The sequence below is a fragment of the Etheostoma spectabile genome, chromosome 20 (assembly GCF_008692095.1).
Source record: "Etheostoma spectabile isolate EspeVRDwgs_2016 chromosome 20, UIUC_Espe_1.0, whole genome shotgun sequence".
In the NCBI taxonomy this organism is placed as follows: domain Eukaryota; kingdom Metazoa; phylum Chordata; class Actinopteri; order Perciformes; family Percidae; genus Etheostoma; species Etheostoma spectabile.
Genome location: NC_045752.1, coordinates 46,139 through 73,048, shown reverse-complemented (window position 1 = coordinate 73,048; position 26,910 = coordinate 46,139). Strand labels below are relative to the sequence as shown.

At 40.2% G+C, this 26,910-nt stretch overlaps 1 protein-coding gene, 1 pseudogene and 2 gene segments (V, D, J or C); all 4 read left to right on the top strand.

Moving 5' to 3' along the window:
• Positions 1 to 295: 295 nt before the first annotated feature.
• Positions 296 to 3,031, top strand: LOC116670300 (uncharacterized). 2 transcript variants are annotated; one of them, XM_032500766.1, is made up of 4 exons: positions 296 to 464; positions 760 to 1,077; positions 2,239 to 2,537; positions 2,946 to 3,031. In XM_032500766.1, the coding sequence occupies exons 1-4, from the start codon at positions 407 to 409 to the stop codon at positions 2,949 to 2,951; spliced, it is 681 nt and encodes a 226-aa protein (XP_032356657.1). In that variant the 5' UTR covers positions 296 to 406; the 3' UTR covers positions 2,952 to 3,031. The 2 variants fall into 2 exon arrangements, with proteins under 2 accessions (XP_032356657.1, XP_032356656.1); XM_032500765.1 differs by lacking the exon at positions 2,946 to 3,031 and having other exon boundaries at positions 2,239 to 2,772.
• Positions 3,032 to 3,451: 420 nt separating this feature from the next.
• On the top strand, positions 3,452 to 4,351 carry LOC116670309 (immunoglobulin kappa variable 3-20-like). The segment is given in 2 exon segments: positions 3,452 to 3,697; positions 3,776 to 4,351. Coding segments are annotated over 2 exon segments (396 nt in total).
• A 13,639-nt stretch (positions 4,352 to 17,990) lies between these two features.
• On the top strand, positions 17,991 to 19,202 carry LOC116670311 (T cell receptor beta variable 20-1-like). The segment is given in 2 exon segments: positions 17,991 to 18,411; positions 18,806 to 19,202. Coding segments are annotated over 2 exon segments (366 nt in total).
• A 3,948-nt stretch (positions 19,203 to 23,150) lies between these two features.
• On the top strand, positions 23,151 to 26,102 carry LOC116670531 (uncharacterized; annotated as a pseudogene).
• Positions 26,103 to 26,910: the final 808 nt, after the last annotated feature.

Genomic DNA, 26,910 nt, shown 5'->3' with positions numbered 1-26,910 from the left:
AACTTTTTGTGACATATTACACGACGGTCTAATCTGTCATTTGATACCATTTGGATATTTTTTCCATCTTTTCTTGGCTTCTTTATGCACATTAACACACATTTTTACCTGGGGTACCAAAACCTTCGAGCCCCACTGCATTTCTGTGCTGTGACACACTGATACAGACACATTCAACAGCTGAAAAAACAACAACAGTTCAGCACTGTTAACATGATCCCATGTACTGTAGGGGGACCTCAAGGACCACAAATGTTCACATGTACACTTTGATTCATAATGAGGGTGCTGATAGAGCAGCTAACAGGATCAGAGAAGGTCACACGCTGCAGAGACACTCCCACATGCAGCTCTTCATATCTTGGCACTGCACACTACACTATAGTGAGACTTGGACCTTTAGAACATGGACACCGTCAGACATGGACTCCACAGCTGGTTACTATTTCTGCTCTGGAACAAAGGTAAACAACATGGTTGAAATCAATATCATGAAATTAAAGTTGTCAATTTACATAAGTTATGTAAAATCACGGAAAACAAAGATTTTTATTGCCATGAACTACTGTACGTTCCACTATTACACATTGAATCAGCAAAATGATTCATATATGCAAAACAAATTGGGACAGCAAATTGCATGTAATTATAACAAAATGGGATTTTGTATACTAAAACTAATTGTTTTTAAATGGTCTCTTGTATGAGAGTTGGAATGTTCACTCATTGCAACTGTTAATCACTGTTATATACACACAGGTCTAAGTGATGGAAGTGATGTCACCCAGACTGACATACTGTGGGGGAAAAAGGATGACACTGCAACAATAAACTGCAGCCACACTAAGGACAGTACATATCGACAGATGTACTGGTACAGACAGCTGCCAGGGGAGAGCATGAAGCAAATCGTTTTTACAACTGCTTTCAGCAAACATGAATATGAAAGTGGCTTCAGTGTGGAGAAATTTCCAGCAACAAAGAGCGATGCTCTGACTGGATCTTTGACGGTGGAGAAGCTGCCGCCTGAGGACAGTGGAGTGTATTTTTGTGCTGTGAGTCAACACAGTGATACAAGTGACTTAGACAGCTGCACAAATACCCAACTGTTGGTGTCCCAAGGAATAGAAGACAGCTGTGTCTTTAATGATCTGTAGAGGGAACTATACACACATTGATTACTCCTCATTTTTTAACCTTTTGATTTGCATTTATTATTATTATTATTATTATTATTATTATTATTATTATTATTACTATTTGTTCTTGCAGTATGACCCTTATGCCGTAACTTTAAAAAGAGGTATTTAAAAATAAAGATGTGAAATAACGGCGCACTGGCAAAAAATGAAATAAAAACTTGATTTTCATGCCAGCACATTTCCTGAGAGACATGTTATTCTGTTTTACTCTCATTCAAAGTTGTTTTTGTTTAAAGTTTCAACTGCATTACTTTTTTTTTTTGCGGAATCGGAAATGATTTTACTATTTAATTAATTTCAGTCAATCTTCCTTACTTTTGCATTTTGTTTTTCCTGTTTTTAACGTCTTTCATGGTTTTGTCAACTTGTGCTTTTCTACTTTTTTCAAACAATAAAAGAACTGTGTGGGGCCCTACTTGATGGTTGCAACGGCAGTAGTGTATTCTGTGACACACTCCTGACAAGTATAACCGCCAGATCTCTAAACCCCCATCTACTTTGTGTAAAGTGTCCAAGACAGGGACTAGCACCTGGAACCAACTGCCCTCAAAACAATTTTCATCACACTCTGTTTTATATTTACAAATTACCAACACATGGTAATGAAGACACATTTTTACAACATGTTTTACATGAGAGCTGATGACATTTATGAACAGTCTGATCTTCCATCACTGTGAAAGATGAGTTGAGTTCAGCTTGTTGTGTTCCTGATCCTGAATGGAGGGGAACCTCCAGTTAACATCTAACTATCTACACTTCAACTGACAGTATAGCTTCTTATAGAGCAGCCAACAGGATCAGAGAAGGTCACGCTCTGCAGAGACACTCCCACATGCACTCTTCATATACCTGTAAGCACAGCGACAGACATGTATGACACTCTCAGTTTTAGAACATGGACATCATCAAACACGGACGCCTCAGCTTTTTAATATCACTACTCTGGATACAAGGTGAAGTACTTTAATATCAGAAAGTTTATTTTGGAGAACAAATGCCCACTTATAGTAACTCCTTACTGTTAAACACACAGGTCTAACTGATGGGAGTGATGTCACCCAGACGCCGGACATACTGTGGAAAAACAAGGCAGACAGTGCAACAATAAGCTGCAGCCACACCAAGGGTGGCAGCTACTTCCAGATGTACTGGTACAGACAGCTGCCAGGAGAAACAATGAAACTAATCGTGTTCACAAGACTCGGCAACAAAGATCATGATTTTGGAGTTTTTAGCAAAGAGAAATTCTCAGCCACCAAGCCTGACGCTGAGAGTGGGACATTCACAGTGAACAATCTGGAGCCTGAAGATAAAGGCTTGTATTTCTGTGCTGTGAGTGAACACAGTGATACAGACACTTTCAACAGCTGAACAAAAACCTCAGTGCACTGTTGGCTCTATTAGTGAGTCTATCTGCTGTACTGTAGAGGGACCTCAAGGACCACAAACACTCAGTTACACTTTTGATCAGAAGCCACACAATATATGACACTCCCACCTGCAACTTTATAGATCTCCAACTACACTGACAGTTATATTAGACCGGTTGCAGTCACTGAATTGCAGAACATGGACATAAAACCAGGTCTCCTGAGCTTTTTAATACTCCTTAAATACATTATAGCCTTTACCCTGTAGGTTAACAAGCTGAAGTTGTAAATTTATTTTAAATGGTCTACGGTAGGCCTACGAGAGTTAACATTTTCACTTGTGGTAACTTAAAGTGTTGTACACACACAGGTCTAATTGCTGGTGATGATGTCACCCAGACTTCCATACTTTGGGACAAACAGAGGGAGAGTGCAACAATGAACTGCAAACACACCAAGGGTGGCAGCTAATTCCAGATGTACTGGTACAGACAGCTGCCAGGAGAAACAATGGAACTAATCGTGTACACAAGAACCGCCATTAAAGATCATGATTTTGGAGTTTTCAGCAAAGAGAAATTCTCAGCCACCAAGCCTGACGCTGAGAGTGGACATTCACAGTGAACAATCTGGAGCCTGAAGACAAAGGCTTGTATTTCTGTGCTGTGAGTGAACACAGTGATACAGACGCATTCAACAGCTGAACAAAAACCCCGGTGCAGCACTGTTAACATGATCCCATGTACTGTAAATGACCAACACATGGTAATAAAGAAACATTTTTACAACATGTTTGACATGAGAACTGATGACATTTTGTACAATCTGATCTTCCATCACTGTGAAAGATGAGTTGAGTTCAGCTTGTTGTGTTCCTGATCCTGAATGGAGGGGGACCTCCAGTTAACATCTAACTATCTACACTTCAACTGACGGTGTAGCTTCTTATAGAGCAGCCAACAGGATCGGAGAAGGTCACACTCTGCAGAGACACTCCCACATGCACCTCTTCATATCTCTGTCAGCACAGCGACAGACATGTATGACACTCTCAGTTTTAGAACATGGACATTCTCAAACACGGACGCCTCAGCTTTTTAATATCACTACTCTGGATACAAGGTGAAGTACTTTAATATCAGCAAGTTTATTTCAGAGAACAAATGTCCACTCATAGTTACTTTTTAATGTTAAACACAGGTCTAACTGATGGGAGTGATGTCACCCAGGCGCCGGACATACTGTGGAAAAACAAGGCCGACAAGGCAACAATAAGCTGCAGCCACACCAAGGGTGCTGGCTATAACCAGATGTACTGGTACAGACAGCGGCCAGGAGAAACAATGAAACTAATCGTGTTCACAAGACTCGGCATGAAAGATCATGATTTTGGAGTTTTCAGCAAAGAGAAATTCTCAGCCACCAAGCCTGACGCTGAGAGTGGGACATTCACAGTGAACAATCTGGAGCCTGAAGATAAAGGCTTGTATTTCTGTGCTGTGAGTCAACACAGTGATACAGACACATTCAACAGCTGAACAAAAACCTCAGTGCACTGTTGGCTCTATTAGTGAGTCTATCTGCTGTACTGTAGAGGGACCTCAAGGACCACAAACACTCAGTTATACTTTTGATCAGAAGCCACACAATATATGACACTCCCACCTGCAACTTTATAGATCTCCAACTACACTGACAGTTATATTAGACCTGTTGCAGTCACTGAATTGCAGAACATGGACATAAAACCAGGTCTCCTGAGCTTTTTAATACTCCTTAAATACATTATAGCCTTTACCCTGTAGGTTAACAAGCTGAAGTTGTAAATTTATTTTAAATGGTCTACGGTAGGCTTACGAGAGTTAACATTTTCCCTTGTGGTAACTTAAAGTGTTGTACACACACAGGTCTAATTGCTGGTGATGATGTCACCCAGACTTCCATACTTTGGGACAAACAGAGGGAGAGTGCAACAATTAGCTGCAGCCACACCAAGGGTGGCAGCTAATTCCAGATGTACTGGTACAGACAGCTGCCAGGAGAAACAATGGAACTAATCGTGTACACAAGAACCGCCATTAAAGATCATGATTTTGGAGTTTTCAGCAAAGAGAAATTCTCAGCCACCAAGCCTGACGCTGAGAGTGGGACATTCACAGTGAACAATCTGGAGCCTGAAGACAAAGGCTTGTATTTCTGTGCTGTGAGTGAACACAGTGATACAGACACATTCAACAGCTGAACAAAAAACCCAGTAGGGGCACTGTTAACATGATCCCATGTACTGTAAATGACCAACACATGGTAATGAAGACACATTTTTATAACATGTTTTACATGAGAACTGATGACATTTTTGTTCAGTCTGATCTTCCATCACTGTGAAAGATGAGTTGAGTTCAGCTTGTTGTGTTCTTGATCCTGAATGGAGGGGGACCTCCAGTTAACATCTAACTATCTACACTTCAACTGACGTGTAGCTTCTTATAGAGCAGCCAACAGGATCAGAGAAGGTCAGACTCTGCAGAGACACTCCCACATGCACCTCTTCATATCTCTGTCAGCACAGCGACAGACATGTATGACGCTCTCAGTTTTAGAACATGGACATCCTCAAACACGGACGCCTCAGCTTTTTAATATCACTACTCTGGATACAAGGTGAAGTACTTCAATATCAGCAAGTTTATTTCAGAGAACAAATGTCCACTCATAGTAACTTTTTACTGTTAAACACACAGGTCTAACTGATGGTAGTGATGTCACCCAGACGCCGACATACTGTGGAAAAACAAGGCAGACAGTGCAACAATAAGCTGCAGCCACACCAAGGGTGCTGGCTATTACCAGATGTACTGGTACAGACAGCTGCCAGGAGAAACAGATGAAACTAATCGTGTTCACAACGGCAGGAAACAACAATCATGATTTTGGAGTTTTCAGCAAAGAGAAATTCTCAGCCACCAAGCCTATGCTGAGAGTGGGACATTCACAGTGAACAATCTGGAGCCTGAAGATAAAGGCTTGTATTTCTGTGCTGTGAGTGAACACAGTGATACAGACACATTCAACAGCTGAACAAAAACCTCAGTGCACTGTTGGCTCTATTAGTGAGTCTATCTGCTGTACTGTAGAGGGACCTCAAGGACCACAAACACTCAGTTATACTTTTGATCAGAAGCCACACAATATTGACACTCCCACCTGCAACTTTATAGATCTCCAACTACACTGACAGTTTATAACGTTGCAGTCACTGAATTGCAGAACATGGACATAAAACCAGGCCTCCTGAGCTTTTAAATAGAAGATAAGAAGATAATTTGTTATTAGTCCCAATGGGGAAATTACTGTACTGCACTCTGGTACACACTTTTTGTTAGTACTCACACACAGGCCTGAAATACACACACACGCTCAGGACCTATACATGCACTATACATGGAGAGATGTCAGAGTGAGTGGGCTGCCAGCTGAACCAGCGCCCTGAGCGGTCGGGGGGGGGTACGGTGCCTTGCTCAAGGGCACCTGTCAGTGCCCAGGAGGTGAAGTGGCATCTCTCCAGCCACCAATCCACACTCCCAATTTTTTGGGTCCATACGGGGATTGAACCAGTGACCCTCCGGTTCCCAACCCAGACCCGGTTGCAGTCACTGATTGAGACTGGACAAAACCAGGTCCTACTTTAATACTCATACTCTGCATAAAAAGGTAATATCACATTGCTACAACATAGCCTATAACCTGTAGGTTAACAAGCTGAAGTTGTAAATTTATTTTAAATGGTCTACGGTAGGCCTAAGAGAGTTAACATTTTCACTTGTGGTAACTTAAAGTGTTGTACACACACAGGTCTAACTGAGGGCTGGATCCCAATATTCGTCACAATGAATAAAGACAGCAGTGTCTTTAATAATCTGTAGGGGGAGCTCTGGACACTTAGACTGTCAACCCTTGTGTTGTCTTCCCGTCAAAATTGAAAATCAACACTTTTGTTGACGCTTTTTGTCAACGTTTTTAACTTTTTCTTACATTTTTGTCCTTTTTTTCAACATTTTTTCAATGTTTGTCATTTTTTTTGACGTTCAATACTACATAAAACTAAATTTGTTAACTACTTATTAACTTTAGTTTTATAGTTGTTTTTATAATTTATGGTCAATAAACATCATTTACAGGAATAATACCTAATGTTTGAGTCAGAAAAGCAGAAATTAGGAATTATTTAGACTAAAATTAAAGAAATGTCTGTTGATGGATAATCACAGACTGGAATATGTCAACTTTTACTCAATACTATGTAGAAACCCTTCATTTTTTCTCTCTCCAAATGCTATAAAATTAAATAAGACGCCCCAAAATTAATGAAAGTAAAGAGTTGTACTTGCCAAAGAGCGTTGTGTGGAATCAATCATGTTATTTTGGGTAAATAAAAAGAACATGATATAGGAAAACGGTCAATTTACCCAAGACAACATGAGGGTTAAGATTTGTGGTTTGTATTCAGTGTAACTGAAAAGTATGAGATGCCCGCACACTGCTAATTCTCCCACACGTTTCATAGTGCTGCAATAAATTTTAAAAAAGCCAGTGAAGACTCTGCTGGGTCGAAACGTTGCAGCACAAAAAGGTATTGGGAGAATTAGCAGAGTGCAGACATCTCATTCTTTTCAGCATCTGTATCCAGCCCCTTTGGTGGGGATGAGCTCTAGTATTCAGTGTAATTCATGGCTTTTACACTAGAGCGTAGCAACATTATCTATGTATTTTTATGTTATATAAGTTATTATGGCAGTATTAATGTCACAGTAAATGTTAATTAACATAATTGCATTCCATACTGTTAAACAGGTGTCCTGACATTTGTCAAATCTATTTCAGTGCTGAGATGATTTCATTATTATTACCTTTTGGAATTGCAGTCAAGTTTTGTACACTTCTTACTGCATGTATAATGTTTGTCTTTATTTTTAGTAGACATTTCCATGTGCCTTTTCATGCATTGCAGAACTGCATTGAACCACTGTTTGGTTACAATGACTGTACCGTATTCTGTGACAGACAACTGAATCAGAATCTAGAATAAAAAACATGTTATCTCTAAACTACCACCCCCTCTGCGTCTAGGATAGGGACTTGCACCTGACAGCAACAGGACCCAAGCCCAATTCAATACACTCTCTTTGACTACCAACAAATGTTAATTGAGGCAAATGTAGACAGATTAAGTGTGAATTGTCAAATGTCCAGAGTGTGTGTTTTCTCACAGTTTTGACACACCTTCTTACAGAAAGCACCACCATGTGACAGGATGGATGATGTGAGGCTGAGATCAGCTGCTTAGTTGAATGCCTCACTGTCGTCTGTCACATCTGTTCAGCAGATCAAAATGGCCTCAGCCCTCGTTTTCTCTGGGTTTCTGTTCTGTGCTTCAGGCATTGTACTTTTGCTAATATCTTTGAATTAATTTTGATGTTTGGTCTAGTTTATGGTTTTGGTTCCAGATATTACTGAAAGTACTGGGAGTACACCAGTCTGCTCAGATGATCTGCAGTCAGGATATTCATAGCAAATACTATCAGATGTACTGGTATCAATAGTTGCCAGAGGAAAGGGAGGAAACTAATCGCCAGGCAGCCAGACTTTGAGGAGTTAAGCCCGGACCAATTCTTAGCTACAAAAATCAAAGCTGAGCGTGGATCTTCCACAGTGAAAAATGTCTCAGACTCAGTGGAGGTCTGCCTGAAAAGGATCAAATTACAATGAGCTGCTTAACATACTGGATTCAAGATCACAGACACTACTAAAAGTGGATAAAGAAACGAGATACAGCATGAAAAAGACAAAAAAACTAATAACTAATAATATAGAAAGGGAAAAGCGCCCCTTGTAAGACAATTTGTAAGTTTGACATGAAACTACAAAAATAAGGAAAAACATAGAGCTTTGGATGGTTGGAAAAGTTTTAGAACTTTCAAACCCTTTAATGAGAAACTACTATTTTAAATACACTCGAATAATCAATTAACCCTTGTGTCGACCATGATAAAATCTGTTTGTCACTTTTTTTTCAAAATTATTTTCGCTTTTTCCAACATTTTTGTCACTATTTTCATGTTGTGGATGATTTTTTTTAAATGTGTTTTCCAAAGTTTTTTTGATACTTTTAAATGTTGACATTTTCAGCACTTATTTAGTTTATTTCATTTTTTGTGACAAAACAAATGACCTGAAAACGGGTCAAATTTGACCCAAGCACAATATAAGGGTTAATCCTTCAGTTGAAAACCCCCAGTCAAGTGGCCAGGTTAGCCCAGTTGGTAAAGCAGGCGCACACATACTGTATGGAGGTGTATGCCTCGACGCAGAAGGTCCAGGGTTTGAGTCGGACCTGTGACAGTTTCCTGCACGTCTTCCCCCCCTCTCTCTTCCCTTTTCAGACACAAAACACATTCAAGTTACACTCATGTAACATACAAACAGGACAAAGTTGTCCCATTTCAGCAGTAGGCCCCTGTAAATGTTTGTCTTTTCTTGAATAAAAGTTATCAAATCTACTTTTTTATAACAACATATACAGTATAATACATTGTCATGAGGAAGGTGCCTTCAAATAACCCAAATCTGTCCCCTCCCCTCTAACCTAATCCCATATTGTCTGTTCAGTCTGCCAGTCAGTGAAGAGACAGAGGAAGATTAACACACCATGATCAGAAACATCAGCTGGATCGCTCTGCTGCTTCTCTGGCTCTCCTGTAGGTTTCAATTCAAACTCTTAGCTAAAAGCTTTTTTTACAACCATTTCTATTTTCTTACTGTTTTTTCTCTCTCTTTAAATGCAGGTCATTCACTGAGCACTACAGTCCATCAGGCTCCATCATCAATTTTAGGAAGCCCTCGTGGTTCAGCAAACATCAGTTGCAACCATTCAGTCAGTTCGTACAATGTAATATTGTGGTACCAGCAGCCGATGGATGACTCCGGCCTGAAACTCATTGGTTATATTCTATATACTGACCCAGTACTTGAAGAGCCATTCAAACTGCATTTCAGTGTGACTGGAGATGGCTCAAAAAAATCTCAACTTGAGGTACTGAAACTGAGACAGCCAGAAGACAGCGGCGTGTATTACTGCGCAGCTAGTAGACACAGTGACTCAATTTCAATCTCGCCTGTACAAAAACCCTCCCTGATAATCAGCCACGTAAACTCAACACTAAAGAAGAAAGCGCGCACCTGCATCTTACTGCAGCCTGTGGCAGGAAATCACCATAGATATCATCAGGATACCTGTGTGAGCCAGCACGGCAGAATACTGTAGGCAAGGGTGTCGGAATTGGGGGGGAAGGGAACTGAGTACCCAGGGCCTTCATGTGAGGAGGGCCCAAAAAGATGCTGGAATGAATTGCTGTGGATGCGGGGAGGGGCCAAAAGGAAATGCCTTTCTACAGGGCCCGGAATTTTATGCTACGCCCTTGACTGTAGTCCTACAAATTCACCAACTATAAAGTCAAACCTCCTCCTCCATCTTCTCCTCCGTTTCATCCGGGCAGCTCTGCTCAGTTTGCAGTCAACATTATAGTTTTGTTTTTATCAGCGCAAGGATCATGATTAGACTCCTCGTACATTTAGCAGCTCTGCCGTTCTGTTTAACAGGTAATATCACACTTAGTAAAAACAACTGATCTCATTATTTTCATCAAAGTGTGTTTCCATCACTTGCTTTAAATGTCTCCTGCAGAACTCCCACAGAACAGTGTTCACCAGACTCCTACTGCCCTGATCAAACACGCTGGAGAAGTGGTCGTGATGAACTGCAGCCATTCAAACACTAATTTTGATATGATCCAGTGGTATAAACAGTCTGCTGGGAAAAACGACATGGTCCTAGTTGGCTACGTACGATTCACTTCTTTAGTCGTTGAAGATCAATTCAAAGACACTTATAGCGTGAGTGGTAACGGAGGAAGCCTGGCTGGTCTTCATATCCCAACGTTGAGAGGATCCGAGGACAGCGCTGTGTATTTCTGTGCTGCCAGTAAAGCACAGTGCTGCACTAACCCCGACGTCTGTGACAAAAACCCTCACTGATGCAGCCGGTTACACAAGCTCACACACTTCACAACGTGAACGACCAAATAAACCACATGTGAATGTCTGATATCAAGACAGCTGGCTGGCTTTGAGACAGCTAGATTCTTGATTCATCCGTTAGGGTGCAGTGTTTCTCCACACATCTTTAGATGTGTGACAGTTTCTTTTTGACAAACTCTCTGGGAAAACAATAGAAACACATAAATGAAAATGAACTTGTATGTCCGCATCTGGTCTTTAAAATAGGAAGTTGAATTGATCAATATAAAAAAGGCATCTCTAGTTCAAGGCGGACCAACTCAATGTGTATAGATTTAAAAATATCTACTTAGCCTACTGTCACTCCACATTTTTACAAAGTTGTATACTACTGCTAAGATCATGTTTTACAACCATATGCACACATCTCTGTAAGCTATGTCTAATTTTAAATATCTTTCTACAATTAAAGTTCATACAGAACAAACAGAACGGGACAAAAACTAGAAATAGAAGTAAGTGAACTCAATACACACTGTAAGCATAGGCCTATCTGGAAAATAATGCATTATTCATGTTTTTTTTAAATCTTCTCTCAAGGTCCAAGCTGACAAGTGACAGCACCAAAATAAAAAGGTTAAGAAGTATTGTGGTGTTCCCGGTGTGATAAATGTACACTACACTATGTATGTCTATAGGCCACGTTATTGGTCCACATTAAGGAGTAACACAAACTATCCATTATTAGAGAAGGAAAAGCAACAAGAAAATGAATTCATGAATGTATTGGTCTCTGACAGTATGACATTAATGTCATCTGGGAGTATCTCTGCATTGTCCCACTTAATCTCCGGAGCGTCCTGTATAAACCTGAAGCTGCACGGACCCGGACGCCACGCTGCTCATCTCTATTTTTCCAGAGAGAGTGGACGCTGGTGCTGGCAGGCACCACTCCAGGCAGCCAAGTGGTGTTGCTAAGAACTTACAATGTATAACTATTATACACGACCTCAAAACACTACTGGCCCACCGGGGAACGTCCTGACTCTCCCCCGATTACCACTCCACATCTGGGAGCCAGTGCAACCATTTCTAACCATCTAAACAACTGCTATAAAGGGTTTAAATCAAACTCGTGACAAGTATCCAGTACAAGTCATCAGCACCCAGAGGAGCCGGTTCAGTGGAAGGCTGCTCCTTCCCACGTGCCGGACCAACAGACTCAAGGACTCCTTTGTCTCTAATGCCATCCGACTATACAACTCCTCACTAGGGGGTAGGAGGAAATAGGGCAGAGAGGACAACACACAGACACACACACAGACACACACACACACACACACACACACACACACACACACACACACACACACGCCACACCACACACACACACACACACAGAGACTTAAATTCACACCTGGTCACTTTATCACTAAAACACTGACACTTTAATAATAATTTATGGTCTTTTCTTTGTTTATTTGACAAATGTTCTTATTGTTGTTATTATTGTTATTTTGTTGTCTTTATACTGTCTTTTTTATCTATTTTTTATTTCTTTTTATTTCTTTTTTTCTGCTAAAACTGCTGCTGGAACTTTCAATTTCCTCGCGGGAGTCATCCCAAAAGGATCAATAAAGAGCAGTCTAAGTCTAAGTAAGTCTAAGTAATGCATGTTAATAAAAATAAATCAGAACACATCCAGAAGACAACTGAATAAATTTTATATAACGTTTATTGTGGATCGGAGCGGCAGCTGATTTAACACGAGACCTCAGGATTAATGTTGGCCCGGCTGTTGGCCCGGCTGTTGGCCCGGCTGTTGGCCCGGCTGTTGGCCCGGCTCTTGGCCCGGCTCTTGGCCTGCTCTAGCCACAAAGAATAAATATTTATGGTTACTTGGCTGGGTTCGTACAGCCAAGTCAAAGCTAAATTCATCCAGGACAACTTGAATATCCTGGCTTAATCCCTTATCCTGGTTTTGTGGATTAGGCCCCAGGTCTTTGCTATATGTTTTTTTTTTTTAATTTTTATATATATTGCAATATATAGATCCTTTCATTAGGTGTCAGTGTGTATTTTTTTACCCCTCATACTAAGGCTGTGCATTTAATCAGATTTTGATGGCAATTTTGACTCCTAATGATCACAACAACGAACAATGTAATCGAGAAAAACGATTATTTTGCACTTTACGTTTTGCAAGTGAAACCTATTTTTCTTATTGTGTTCTGAAGGGGAATTCAAAAAGTTTAAAAGAAAAACGAAATCGTGGACATTTTATAGTTCAAGATGTTTTATTTCCTGTTGATTTGTTTAACTGTTTCAAGTTTTTCCTAAAGTCAATGAGAAATTGCATTAAATAAATGTGATCTCAATATTGACCATCGTTTTAATTTTTTCCATAATCCAGTAGCCCTTTGGTTTAATGTTTTGGTTTTTAACTTAGAACAGGAGGATGCACTATGTCAACGCCCACCTTCATTTTCTGATGGGAGGGCCTTTTTAGAAAAAAAAGAGAGGAGGGAATGATTGTCATATCTGCATGTAAAGTGGTGAAAATAGTTCCAGAAAAAAGAATGTCTTCAAATTTAGTCTGAAAACATAACATGCTGATCATCGTCTGCTGCATTGAATTGGATCCTGGTTTCAGGTAATGAATTGGAAAAGAAATTTGGACATTTGCTCTCTTTTTCTTTGCCATTTAGGTTTCATACAATGAGCTCTGACATGCACATTCAATTACACACAGTACAAACAGATCCAAAGAAAGCATTAGGAAAAAAAGGAGAATCTTCTCCATTGTTCCTTTCAAAATCAAACTTGTTGTTGTGTTTTGCACTTGCTTTTCCGTAGGTTCCTCTCCAAGTGATCAAGTCTACCGGACTCCAGCCAACATTTACAGCAATCTTGGACAAAAAGCCAAAATACACTGTTCCCACAGTCTTCAAAGCTATGATCGAATCCTCTGGTACAAACAGTCAAACGGACAACTACAGTTCCTGGGATATGTGTATTATGATGGGTATCCAGAGGCCGGAGTGAATGTGAAGATGGGAGGGAGTGCAGAGAAAGACCAGAACTGCACATTAACAATAGAAGAGCTCAGCCTGAGCAGCAGTGCAGTGTACTACTGTGCTGCTAGTTACAAAGTGCTGCATATCACTGCTCCTCAGTACAAAAACCTCCTCACATTGTTTCATGTCTTTATTACAGCTCTCAGCCCCTGCACCTGTTCTCCTTTCATAGGGTGGCAGTATATCTTTAATCAGATCTTTATACTGAGTCAGTCAGTGGTGTAGAGTGGTATTTGACATGACGATTATAATGTTAAAGGGATAGTTACAATATAACATTGTTACATTAACTATTTATTCATTTAGTATTTAGTAGTGTCTAAGAAGTCATCTTCTACCCTGTGTCGTGTTTTCTGGTTTGTGTCTTTTCAACAAGTTCCTCTCTCAGAGATCTAGTCTTCCAGACTCCAGCTGACATTTACAGCACACCATGAGAACCAGCCTAAATCAGCTGTTTACACACCATTCCAAGCTACAACCGAATCCTCTGGTACAAACAGTCAAAAGGACAACTAAAGTTCCTGGGATATGTGTATTTAGACAATGCAGTGTACTACTGTGCTGCTAGTTTACAGAGTGCTGCAGATCACTGCTCCTCAGTACAAAAACCTCCTCACATCCATGTAACATTTAACGGTCTCATCGATGCACCTGTACTGTATTCCCTCAATTCATGAAGGTGGCAGTACGTATTTAATCAGATGTTTATACTGAGCCAGTGGCATATAGTGGTAGTTGACATAAGGGTTATAATAGAGGGGAAGGGGGAGGATGAACTATGACACCACCCACCTAATGACTTCCTGTTGGTTTGATGACAGGAGGGTTTACTCAAAGAGGAAGCTGGAAATAATCAGTATGACTGCTGATACACTGACGATAGCTTTAATATCAACCATAAAAGTAACAAAACCAAAAAAAAGACAACATGATCATTCTAGTCCTAATCATTCACTTGAACACTATTCAGGTTTCAGGTACTGTCATCAAGACATACGGTTGTAACATCTGGTTATAGTTTTGTGTACAGCAGGTTTACTACGGCGATATTATTTTTAGCTATAACTGAACTCTGTATTTTTATTTCATTGTTGAGTTTGTATTACACTGCTAAATTTACCATTTTTACACATTGTGTCATGTTTTTTGGTTTGTGTCTTTTCAACAGGTTCCTCTCTCAGTGATCAAGTCTTCCAGACTCCAGCTGACATTTACAGCCAACCAGGAGAACCAGCCCAAATCAGCTGTTTACACACCATTCCAAGCTACAACCAAATCCTCTGGTACAGACAGTCAAAAGGACAACTACAGTTGCTGGGATATGTGTATTTTAACAATAAATATCCAGAGGCCGGAGTGAATGTGAAGATGGAAGGGAGTGCAGATAAAGACCAGACCTGCACATTAACAATAGAAGAACTCAGCCTGAGCAGCAGTGCAGTGTACTACTGTGCTGCTAGTTACACAGTGCTGCGTATTACTGCTTCTCAGTACAAAAACCTCCTCACATTGTTTCATGTCTTTATCACAGCTTTCAGCCCCTGCACCTGTACTCCCTCCTTTCATAGGGTGGCAGTATATCTTTAATCAGATCTTTATACTGAGTCAGTCAGTGGTGTAGAGTGGTACATGATGATTGTAACGATAGTTCCCATATAACATAACGTTGTTACATGAATTTACCTGTGCTTGGCATGTTTTTTGTTTTGTCTTTTCAACAGGTTCCTCTCCTCCTTGAGCTAGTCTTCCAGACTCCAGCTGACATTTACAGCAGACCAGGAGAGCCAGCCCAAATCAGCTGTTTACAAACCATTCCAAGCTACAATCGAATCCTCTGATAAAAACAGTCAAAAGGACAACTACAGTTCCTCGGAAATGTGTATTTAGACAATGCATCACCTGAGACCGTAGTGAATGTGACAATGGACCAATGGAAAGGAGAGAAAACAAAGACCAGACCTGCACATTAACAATAAAAAATCTCATCTGTATGCTGAGCCAGTGGTGTGTTAAAGGTAGTTACCGTAAGTGATATGCACAATGACACCACCCACCTAACGACTTGGGAGGGTTTACTCAAAGAGGAGACTGGAAATACTCAGCTAGTACGACTGCTTCATTCATTGCAACAACCAATTGGGGATAAGGTTTTGATCTAATTATTCCAAAACCATCTCACACTCAGAAGAACACACAATGATCATCACGTTCCTTTGTATTAGTTTTACCTCTATTCTGGTTTCAGGTAACGTACTCACAATAGTTTGAAGAGATTTTAATTCAAGTTCTTAATTTGTAAAGATATGCTTGGCCAGTCTCATACACTGCTGCTGTTTCAGATGCGTTTTGCATTATTTTACATTTAAATTCAGCTGTGTTTATGCTCATGTTCTATTTTGTCTGACACATCCTTTTTGCCCAGGTTCATCTCTCAGTAACAAAGTCCACCAGACTCCGGCTGATGTGTTCAACAAACCCGATGAAACATTAGAAATCAACTGTACACACAGTGTTCAGAGCTACAACCAAATCCTCTGGTACAAGCAATCAAACGGACAACTGCAGTTCCTGGGATATGTGTATTTAGACAATGCAACACCTGAGACTGGAGTGAATGTGAAGATGAAAGGGAGTGCAAACAAAGACCAGACCTGCACATTAACAATAGAAGAACTCAGCCTGAGCAGCAGTGCAGTGTACTACTGTGCTGCTAGTTTACACAGTGCTGCATATCACTGCTCCTCAGTACAAAAACCTCCTCATCACACATTTGGTTTTGTCTCTGTATTACAGCCCCTTGCACCTGTCATCAAACCAAATATTCAGCCATCAAAGAAAACCCTGAGAGCGGAGCTCTTACTGTGAAAGACTTGCAGCCTGAGGACAGCGCTGTTTACTTTTGTGCCGTCAGTAAACACAGTGATGCACATTTAAGAACAGGCTTAAAACTTTTCTCTTTGATAGAGCCTATAGTTAGGGCTGGGTCAGGAGAGTCCTGAACCATCCCTTAGTTACGCCGCTATAGGCCTAGACTCCCGGGGGACTTCCCATGATGCTCTGAGCACCTCTCTCCTCCTCCTTCTCTCCATCTGCATGCAACCTCATCCCATTAATGCATGTTACTATCTCAACTTCTTCCCTTTCCCAGAGTCTTGTGCTCTCTCTCCTCCTATCGCTTCCTGCAGGTGGTTCTGGAGCTGTGGAGTCTTTATCTGTGGTTGGAGTCCCCTGCTGCCTCCATGTTCCTGCTCGACACCCTCTGCTACAATTCTCTATGTCTGTCTGTCTGTCTGTCTGTCTCTCTCTCTCTTTCTCTCTCCCCCAACCGGTCGAGGCAGATGACCCCCCCACCCTGAGCCATGGTTCTGCTCGAGGTTGCTGACTTTTAAAGAAAGTTTTTCCTTGCCTCTGTGGCCTAGTGCTTGCTCTTGGTGGGAGTTGTTGGGTTTCTGTAAATAACATCCCAGAGTACAGTCTAGACCTGCTCTTTTATGAAAAGCGCAATCAGATAACTTGTTGTGATTTAGGAATAAAAATTGAATAAAATTGAATTGATGTAAGTAGGAGCAGCTGAACAAGAACTGGTCTTTAACACATTTGGTGACTGTGTTAGGAAGCAAATGTTTGCTGTTATATTGTTCCAGCAAGTGGCGCTAGAGTTCCAGAAATACTCTTCAGTTCAACACATGATGCACTAGGAAATGTGATGTAGCTGGTTTAGATCTGATAGGAGGGTACTGATAAAGAGTTAACAGAGCCACTATTCTGCCACCAGTTCGGTGTTTATTCAGACAGGACGACAACATGCTGGCAAGACTGTTTTTTTACTCTTTGATCATTGGTAATCATTTTTATAATTTAGGAATACCACTTTATTTATATCTTCTGCAGTGATAATTTATTCCCCCTTTTCTAGGTGTCTGTCTGGGTCTTGATGTCCGTCAGTCTCCCTCTGACCTCATCACCAAATCTGGAGACAAAGTGGAGATTTTCTGCAGCCATGATAAAACTGACTACAGGGTGATGCTCTGGTACCAGCGCTCACCTGGAGACACGGCGATGAAACTCATTGGATATTTGTACTTTAAAGATGTCACAATGGAAGAGCCATATAAAGAACATTTTAATATCTCTGGAGATTTGGGGGGAAATACAGCAAAGAACGCCTCTCTTAAAATCAAACTTGGAGAACAAGAGCACAGTGCTGTTTACTACTGTGCAGCCAGAGAAGCACAATGACAAATATCCCGTCTGCACTTTACAAAAACTCAGCTTAATCTTTTCTCATCACTGGTTTATAATAAGAAAAGGAATAAACTGCTCCCAGACATCTGCTTTTGTGGTTGAACTTTGGTTTGAAGCAATCATATCATCATCAGCTACTAAAAGTGTGCTGTGTTAACCAGCCAAGCAATTAGTTACACTTTAACAAGTACCGTAATAAAATCTGTCAAAAGAAAAAACCTCTTGTGTGGGAATCAAGGAAGAGCGTCTCAGCTTAATGTGGAACATGAAGCCACTCCTCCTTTCTACATCGCGTTTGCTTCCTACTTAATGTGATTCTGTTTAAGGACAAAACACAAGCAGAAGAGGCGCTGTCATAACTTAATACCAAGTTTGATACATGACTTCAGAATAACTGTCTCTACATGATGATTAGATTTCTCTTTTGTCATCTCCTCACAGGTAACAACTGCTTCACTGTGCAGCACAATGTACTGTATTTAATACCACATCTTCAATAGGAGCTGCACAATATGAGGAAAATATGCGATAATATTCCGTGAGATAAATTAAACAGGTATGAGAATGTACGCAGCTTCGCTGCTTTCAGTATTCTGCTCAAATAAAGCAAAGAAAATGATGTCCAACTTTTTTTAAATTGAACTAATTTCACATTAAATGCAACACAAAAAAAAAAAAAACATTTTAAAGTGTCGTTTTTCGTTCAACTAACATAAAAGAATCTCTAAGTGTCTTTTGTGTTGTGTTTATCGCGCAAGTTGACAAAAAATAAAAAATAAAACTATGTTTTGTGCAGCCTTGTCTTAAATCAATTATGTGTCCAACTGTCCTACAGCAGGTATTTCTCTGGGGGTTCAGGTCCATCAGTCTCCCTCGGCTGCGATCAGGAAGGCCGGTGATGATGTGCAGCTCATCTGCACTCACGGACAAGCTGACTACACCGTGATGCTGTGGTACCAGCAGGCGCCTGGAGACAAGGCTCTGAAACTCATTGGACATGTAGAATATAGTAGGATAAGCTATGAAGAATCGTATGGAGAGCATTTCAATATCACTGGAGATCTTAGTGGAAACACGGCAAAGAATGTCTCTCTCTTCATAGTGGACCTAAAAGAGTTGGAGCACAGTGCACTGTACTACTGTGCAGCTCGATACACACGTTGAGGAGAATCTCCTTTCAACTATACAAAAACACCACACTTTATCAACTGTGGTTTTTGTCGTCAACAGCCAGCTGCAGTCAATGTCTCTGTCATGTGATTTCTGCATCACTTCCTCGCGTCTCCGCTCAGTTTTTACGGATTCAGTGCAGTCATTACAGCCAGAGTAGAGCTTTCCCATCAGAGAACTAAATCTGCATAGGACAAACAACTGAAATGATCTGTTTTCTAGTCTGTTGTCACCTCATAGGTAATGATATCTCTTCTCCGAATCAACGAGTTTGTAGGTTTTTTTTATGTGGAAGAAAATGAACTAGGGCTGCGCAAATGTTTTTTTTTTAATCGTCGTCACAATAACTGGCGCAATAAACACATCGTGACAGAGACTTTTTTGTGGTGGTTGAAGAGAAATCTCAGTTTAAACTGCACTTTAAAATGTAACTCAACTTTTTTTATGTCGTGCCTTTTCTAGTCAGTGTTCAATTTGTTCGATAAAAGAACATTGGATTTCCTCTCATTCCTTTTAAAGTCAACAAGCAATTTGTTGAATTTCAGCAGGACTCTGAAAAGAGAAAGGCAGAACTTTTTTGTCTTTCCCAGACACCTTAATATCTGTTTATTTATTGCAAGTAATATCAGTATGGCATATTTCCTCATTCCGTGCAGTTTTAAATGAAACCTTAGGTTTTGTCTCTTTTTGTAGGTTTTTCTCTGGGGGTTCAGATTCTTCAGTCTCCCTCCGCGGCGATCAGAAAGGCCGGTGATGATGTGAAGTTGTTCTGCACACACGGAAAAAGTGACTACAGAGTGATGCTGTGGTACCAGCAGTCACCTGGAGACGCTGCTCTGAAGCTCGTCGGATATGGATACGCACAGTTCACCAACGACAGCGTGGAAAAGCCATTTAGAGAACATTTCAAATTAGCCGGAGATTTGAATGCCGAGGCCAAAAATGGTTCCCTTTCCATAAACAATCTAAAAGCGCTTGAACACACCGCAACATACTTTTGTGCAGCCAGAGAAGCACAGTACATCAAACATCCATCTGCTCTTGACAAAAACCTCGTCACGCCTCCACTCTGAATGTAGGTCAAAGATTATCTCCCCATTGGTCACGTGATCACTTGTGGTTTTACTTTGATTTGCCAACTTATCACTCTTTTTCCATCATGTTTTTAAGTTGTCACGATTCACTTCCCTTTCCTGTTTTAGACAGCTTGTCCTTTATTCGTCATACTCAGCAGCACTGACACCCACAAACAGAGCCTGATTTACAATTATCATGCAATTTTTGGGATTAAAAACATACAACAAGTATTTATTCCTCACAACTAAAGCCTAAAATTGCTCAAATTATGCTGTCTGGCCTTTTTCCCTTTCTTTAATCGTGTTATTTATCTTTTTTGTGGACGTTATAGATTTACAAAGTAAAAACGCCCAAAGACACCCCCCCCCCCCCTTCCAAAGGGAAAACTGTTCACAAACTGCTCCAACCAGCTCTATTGTAGTCCAGCCTTTACTTCAGAGACAAACGTGAATCACACCCTCCTACTCATACAGGGCAATATTTGATATTTAACTACTCCATTTCATTACTGTGCAATATTTATTTATTTATTTATTATTTAGTACTTAACCATTTCATCACGGTGCAAAATTATCTATTTGTTTTATACTTATCTCCTTTCACACAATGTGTATTCAAGCCATTTTTACATATGCATACAGTTGCTCTCCCGACTGCACCTGCCCCCCCCACCTCTTTTTTTTTTCTCTGCACTACCTACATTGTACTTTTTTTAAAAAAATTTGACTTTTGATATTTTATATTCTTGTTTTATATTTTTGTGTCAACACTGTAAAGGGATTGCTTCAATCTCATTGCACAGTTACTGTGTACTTGTGCATAATGACAATAAAGGCATTCTATTCTATTCTACTCTGCGTCTGACTGGCTAGTAGTCCTTACCTAGGTACTGTCAGGGCACTCTCATACTCTACTTCTTACTGGCTAGTAGTCCTTATCTAGCTACTGTCAGGGCACGCCCTCATACTCTGCTCCTGACTGGCTAGTAGTCCTTACCTAGGTACTGTCAGGGCACGCCCTCATACTCTGCTTCTGACTGGCTAGTAGTCCTTACCTAGGTACTGTCAGGGCACTCTCATACTCTGCTTCTGACTGGCTAGTAGTCCATACCTAGGTACTGTCAGGGCACTCTCATACTCTGCTTCTGACTGGCTAGTAGTCCATACCTAGGTACTGTCAGGGCACTCTCATACTCTGCTTCTGACTGGCTAGTAGTCCTTACCTAGGTACTGTCAGGGCACGCCCTCATACTCTGCTTCTGACTGGCTAGTAGTCCTTACCTAGGTACTGTCAGGGCCTCATACTCTGCTCCTGACTGGCTAGTAGTCCTTACCTAGGTACTGTCAGGGCACTCTCATACTCTGCTTCTGACTGGCTAGTAGTCCATACCTAGCTACTGAGCATGTACAACTCCCAACAAAGATGGAACAGAAGTGAGTTATCTCACTCTGTTGTTAAAAACAGAGAGCTCAACACACAGGGTGAAAAGAGGAGCTGCAGCAATGTGCAGTACAACAAAAATATGGTGTTTTCTGAAAATGAAACCATGTAAACCTATTCTGGTACAACCTCTAAATACAATTAGGAACCTGAAAATGAGTATTATATGAGCACTCTTCAGATACACTTGAAAATATATGATTTTCTCGCCTAAATTTTTACCCCCTAAAACATGCTGCAGTTTCCACATGCTTTGGCCCTCTGGGATGACCCTGAGTTCATTGTGAAGCTAACACTCTCAATTTGTTGTTTCTAGTGGCATTGTGACACTAGGCCTTACTGACACAGAGCTACAGAGGTTAGAACACAGAATTTCTATTTCCGTCCAAGTAAATCATCTGAAAAATTAATAAAAAGCACTACTGTAAGCATATTACATGGGCTACATACTAAAATAGTACCCTAGCCACATATATCAACTTAGAACAGAAAAAAATCCAGAAGAAAATGACTTATAAAATGGATTTTATATGAATGTATTTCTACAGATATGTGCGTTTGTCTCATTTCTTATTTCTAAAAAAGCCCAAAAAGTGCTAAGTACAAAACTTCTGAAATACAAAAACACATCCACATCACTCACACACATGCCTAAAAGAAGTACATACATAGATTTATAGGAATAAGTAATCATAATTTGATGAAATGGTGAAATGCCATAAGACAGCCTTATTTTTGCAATGAAAGGGCTGGAGACCATCCCAGGGATAGTTTTTTCTGGCCATGTTTGATATCAATCAACTCGTCTTCTGATTGGCTACACAGGGATGCCAGTTTTATGACCTCTTTCTCTAACTGGTGGGATATGCTGTCAGTTTTTCCCACGTGGGCCCAATGGGGACTGTGAGATTTCATTGGCTTACCTTGGGAGTATCTTGAGAAATACTGATGCTATTGGCTGAGAACAAAGTTCATTGGAAACTGCAGATGCCACAGATTCTGACGGTGTGCGGAGTGAGAATGTAGCATGCACACGGAAAAAGATACACACGATCAAAACCGAGAAATGATGCACTATCTAGATTTCTCTCTGTCGAAACTTGGCCAGACACTACAAGATTGTGAGGGGACCAGATAATTATGGATTACAAGGCTTGGATATTCTATTACCTTGGCATGTTGACGAAGTAGGACAACCACGTTTACGGCAATCTTTCACCGCTGTGGATAAAGACACGAGGACAAAGGTAGGGATGCACGCTCGATTTAGACAGAAACGGTGCAGTGTTTCTTAACTTCATAACGTGATTATAACCGCTGTGAGTCACCTTATGCTTTGTGGCTTGATGGAATCACAAGACTTTACGCTTTCTAATGATGTGCTGCATGACCGTGTTGGTGACGATTTAATGCTTGCAATTCATGAATGAAAACACGTTGTGGAAAAACAGGTACCGTTTGAGGAACCGTGACGAAAGAGAGGTTAAATAGTCACAATCCCAGCTAGTGTTTACCGTGTCATGCAAGACCACGAAAGATTTGCTACTCGGCTGAAGAAAACCATGTCACACAACACCATCGCCTCAGTGAAAGTAATACAACTTTAGAGGCCATCTATTGTAGGCTACTTTTGTGGTAATTATCTTGAATTTCACACAGTCTGTGCAGCATTTTTCTCACTACTCGGTGCCCACTCCCAAAATTAATTTACTAATTTCAAACTAAAGTAGGTCATCAGTGCACAAGGTAAACTTTCACTCATCATCAAAGTTTCAGCCATCAGCGCTTTCTTTCCTTTCCTTCCAGGAAAAGGCAAGCATCCTGAATAAAAGAAGGCTCTTCACTGTCAACTTATTTTTCCTGTCCCGCCTTCTGCTGCACAAAGCTGAGAGACTCTAGCTGGTTCGTCACATTCAACAAGATGCCATCTCATGTCATCCTTTCCATCATCACTGTCTTCTGGATTAAAGGTATACACATTCATGAAGCCATATTTTCTCATTCAGAAGATAACCCTTGAAAATCTTTATAGGTGGAGGAACATTTCCATCCACTGATAAGTGATTCCGTATTTCTTACTGTAATTTACACAGAATAAGGGTTTTATCCACTGAACTAAAAACTACAATTGTCTTGATCTCTTTACAGGGGTTTACCTCAGTAAAGAGAAACAAGTGTTCCAGACTCCGACTGAACTGTTTTGGGAACCCAACGTTAAAGTCAACCTGAGCCTCACAAATCAAATCCCGAGCTATGACACCATCCTGTGGTATCAGCGCTCAGCAGGAGACACGGCCCTGAAGTTGATTGCCTACATGAATTATAAACTCCTAAGGTTGAGCCACCGTTTGACGGCCAGTTTAGCGTGAGTGGAGACGGAGAGAAAACAGCTTATCTTCACATCCTGAACTTGAAACACCCTGAAGACAGCGGAGAATATTTTGGAGCAGCAAGCATACACAGTAACAGAGACAGTGACGCTCTCGTACAAAAACCTCCATAATGATCCAGCAGATACCAGCCCACCAGCAGGAAACCACTGAAGCCATGTGACACAGTATCAAAAAGCTGGGAAAAATACAACTAAATAGATTCATTAGAAGTGAAGTGAGGCAAAATGTAGGTAGTAAAAGACAATACAAATTGTGATAATACAAACATTTTCAAAAATGCAATATTAATGCTCAGCTTTCTCTACTGTGCATTTAGTCAAAAAGGATACATGGAGTCATTGGGGATGTCCATGTCCAAACAGAGTGTTTTTCTGCTTGGGGTGGACATGAGTTGTATTTAAAAAACATTAACATTTTTCTATATTTTTTATTTTTTAATGTCTTCAGAAAATCTGCTTAAAACTTGGCGTCTGCAGATTCCATGTTGCCCTGGTGATGTTGGAGTTTACTGCATTGCAACTTGAAATTTGATTATGGGACAATTTCAGGACAACTTCTGTTTCAAGACAAATTCGACTTCTCCCATTCATTTATTTTTTGCCGAGTGACAGCGTTTTACTACACCTCATGCATTTATTCATCTTCTGAAATGTTAAAGATCCCACAAGGAATAACTGATCAGTGTAATTGGTTATTGGAGAGCACCAATGAACCTTATATGTCCGAAATATTAGGTATGGGAAAAAATGTAGTTATTGCTTGTGTTTGACCTATGCACCCATTCAAACAATGACCTCTCACAATACCTGGGCATACAAAGTCTACTGGAAGTCTAATATTTATAATCAAGAATGCTAAATCCTGAAAACCCTTCAACCAACAGGTGGAGGCACAGCACTTTATATGCAGCATTTATTATGAGGATGTACACACACACACACACTCACACACTCACTCACTAACTCACTCACCCTGAGCCTTAGATTTCTCACATCAGTGCCTGATAATGTCTTTGTCTGTGCAAACCTTTGCTTTTCTCTTCATCGGTTTTTATTGTAAGATCTCACGTGACGTCTGAATTACATGAAAAAATGTGGTCATTATTTATATTTTTATTTATTTAACATGATAAACAATGATGCTAAAAATAACTATGTTCTCTTTATGTTGTGGACTAACAACTGTTTCATCTAAATCTGCTTCCTCCACAGGTCAGGCAAGCGCCGTTTCATTTCAACAATCTGCTCCCCAGATAGTGAATGAGGGCACTGAGGTCCAGATAAACTGCAGCCATGATGATGCTAATTGTCCAGTAATGCTCTGGTATCAGCAAGAGAGGACAGTCTGTCTATGACCCTCATTGGCTATGGATATGAAAGCAGCCCAAACTATGAGGGTCAGTCTGAAGAACAATTCAAGCTGACAAGAGACGGCTCAGTGAGAGGGGCTCTGATTATACGCAAAGCAACCCTGTCTCACTCGGCTGTGTATTTCTGCGCCGCCAGTACACAGTGATGTGGTTTAATGCCACTCCCTCGCTAAAAACCCTCATGGTCTCACATGAGGCGGTGTGTCTCTTTAGACAGACTCTCACTGAAGAAAGTTTCTCCTGCAGCAGAACAACCCTGGAGGATGTCTCCAACTGTGATCGGATTTCTTCTCATATTGCTTTCATGTAATTAAATCAACTGCAAAAACAACCATTTAATTGTGATGTACATTTTTACAGCAACTACAAAATTTGTTATTTCACAGAGGCTTCTGTATCAATCACTTTTCTAAATCTTTTATTTTCCCCCACAGACCAAGCTAAGAGTGTGACGTTTCAGCCGTCTCGTCCAAGAATAGTCTACGAAAGATCCAGGGTGGATTTTAAATGCAGTCACAATGATGGTGCTCTTAATGTAATGCTCTGGTACCAGCAAACAGAGAGCGGTCTGATTCATTTAATTGGATACAGCTACATTGGCAGTGACCCCAACTATGAGCAGCAGTTTAAAGATCGGTTTGAGATTACACGAGAGGACACCCAAAGAGGAGCCCTGATCATTGACAGTGTCAATCTATCAGACTCGGCTGTGTATTTCTGCGCTGCCAGTACACAGTGATGTGGTTTAATGCCACCCCATCACGAAAACCCTGTTCTCTTTTTCTCTGTTGTTTTCATGTTCAAAGATCCTGAAAGGAAGGGTAAATAACTGTTCTTACATCCACAACACTGACTAATTTCTACAAATTGAAAATAATGTGGGATTTTAAATAAATGTAAACCACACATTGAAACGGGGTGGAATGGCTGCAATGAATAGGCAAATTTGCATCCTTATATAATACTTATTTCAAATTTATGTATACATATATATACTGTATTTATACACACACACACACACACACACACACACATATTATATATATATATATATATATATATATATATATATATATATAATACACACACATAGACACACACACACATATAGACATACACACACATGTATATTATATATATATATATATATATATATGTATGTATATCTATCTATCTATCTATCTATCTATCTATCTATCTATCTATATTTTATACATATAGTATAGCAGCCAGCACCAAGATATCACACACACACAAGATAGTGAGTGTAACATTATGTTCCCAGGGCCCAGTGTTCTCTGTCTCTTTCTTTTTATATATATATATATAGGAAATTATACTAATCTTGAGTTAAAAAAAAGAAATTCTGAAATATTTAGACTAATATTAAAGGAAGGATAATTACAGAAGGGTATATATATATATATATATAAGATATATGAAATATATAAATAACATATATATTATACAATACACATCATTATACATAAT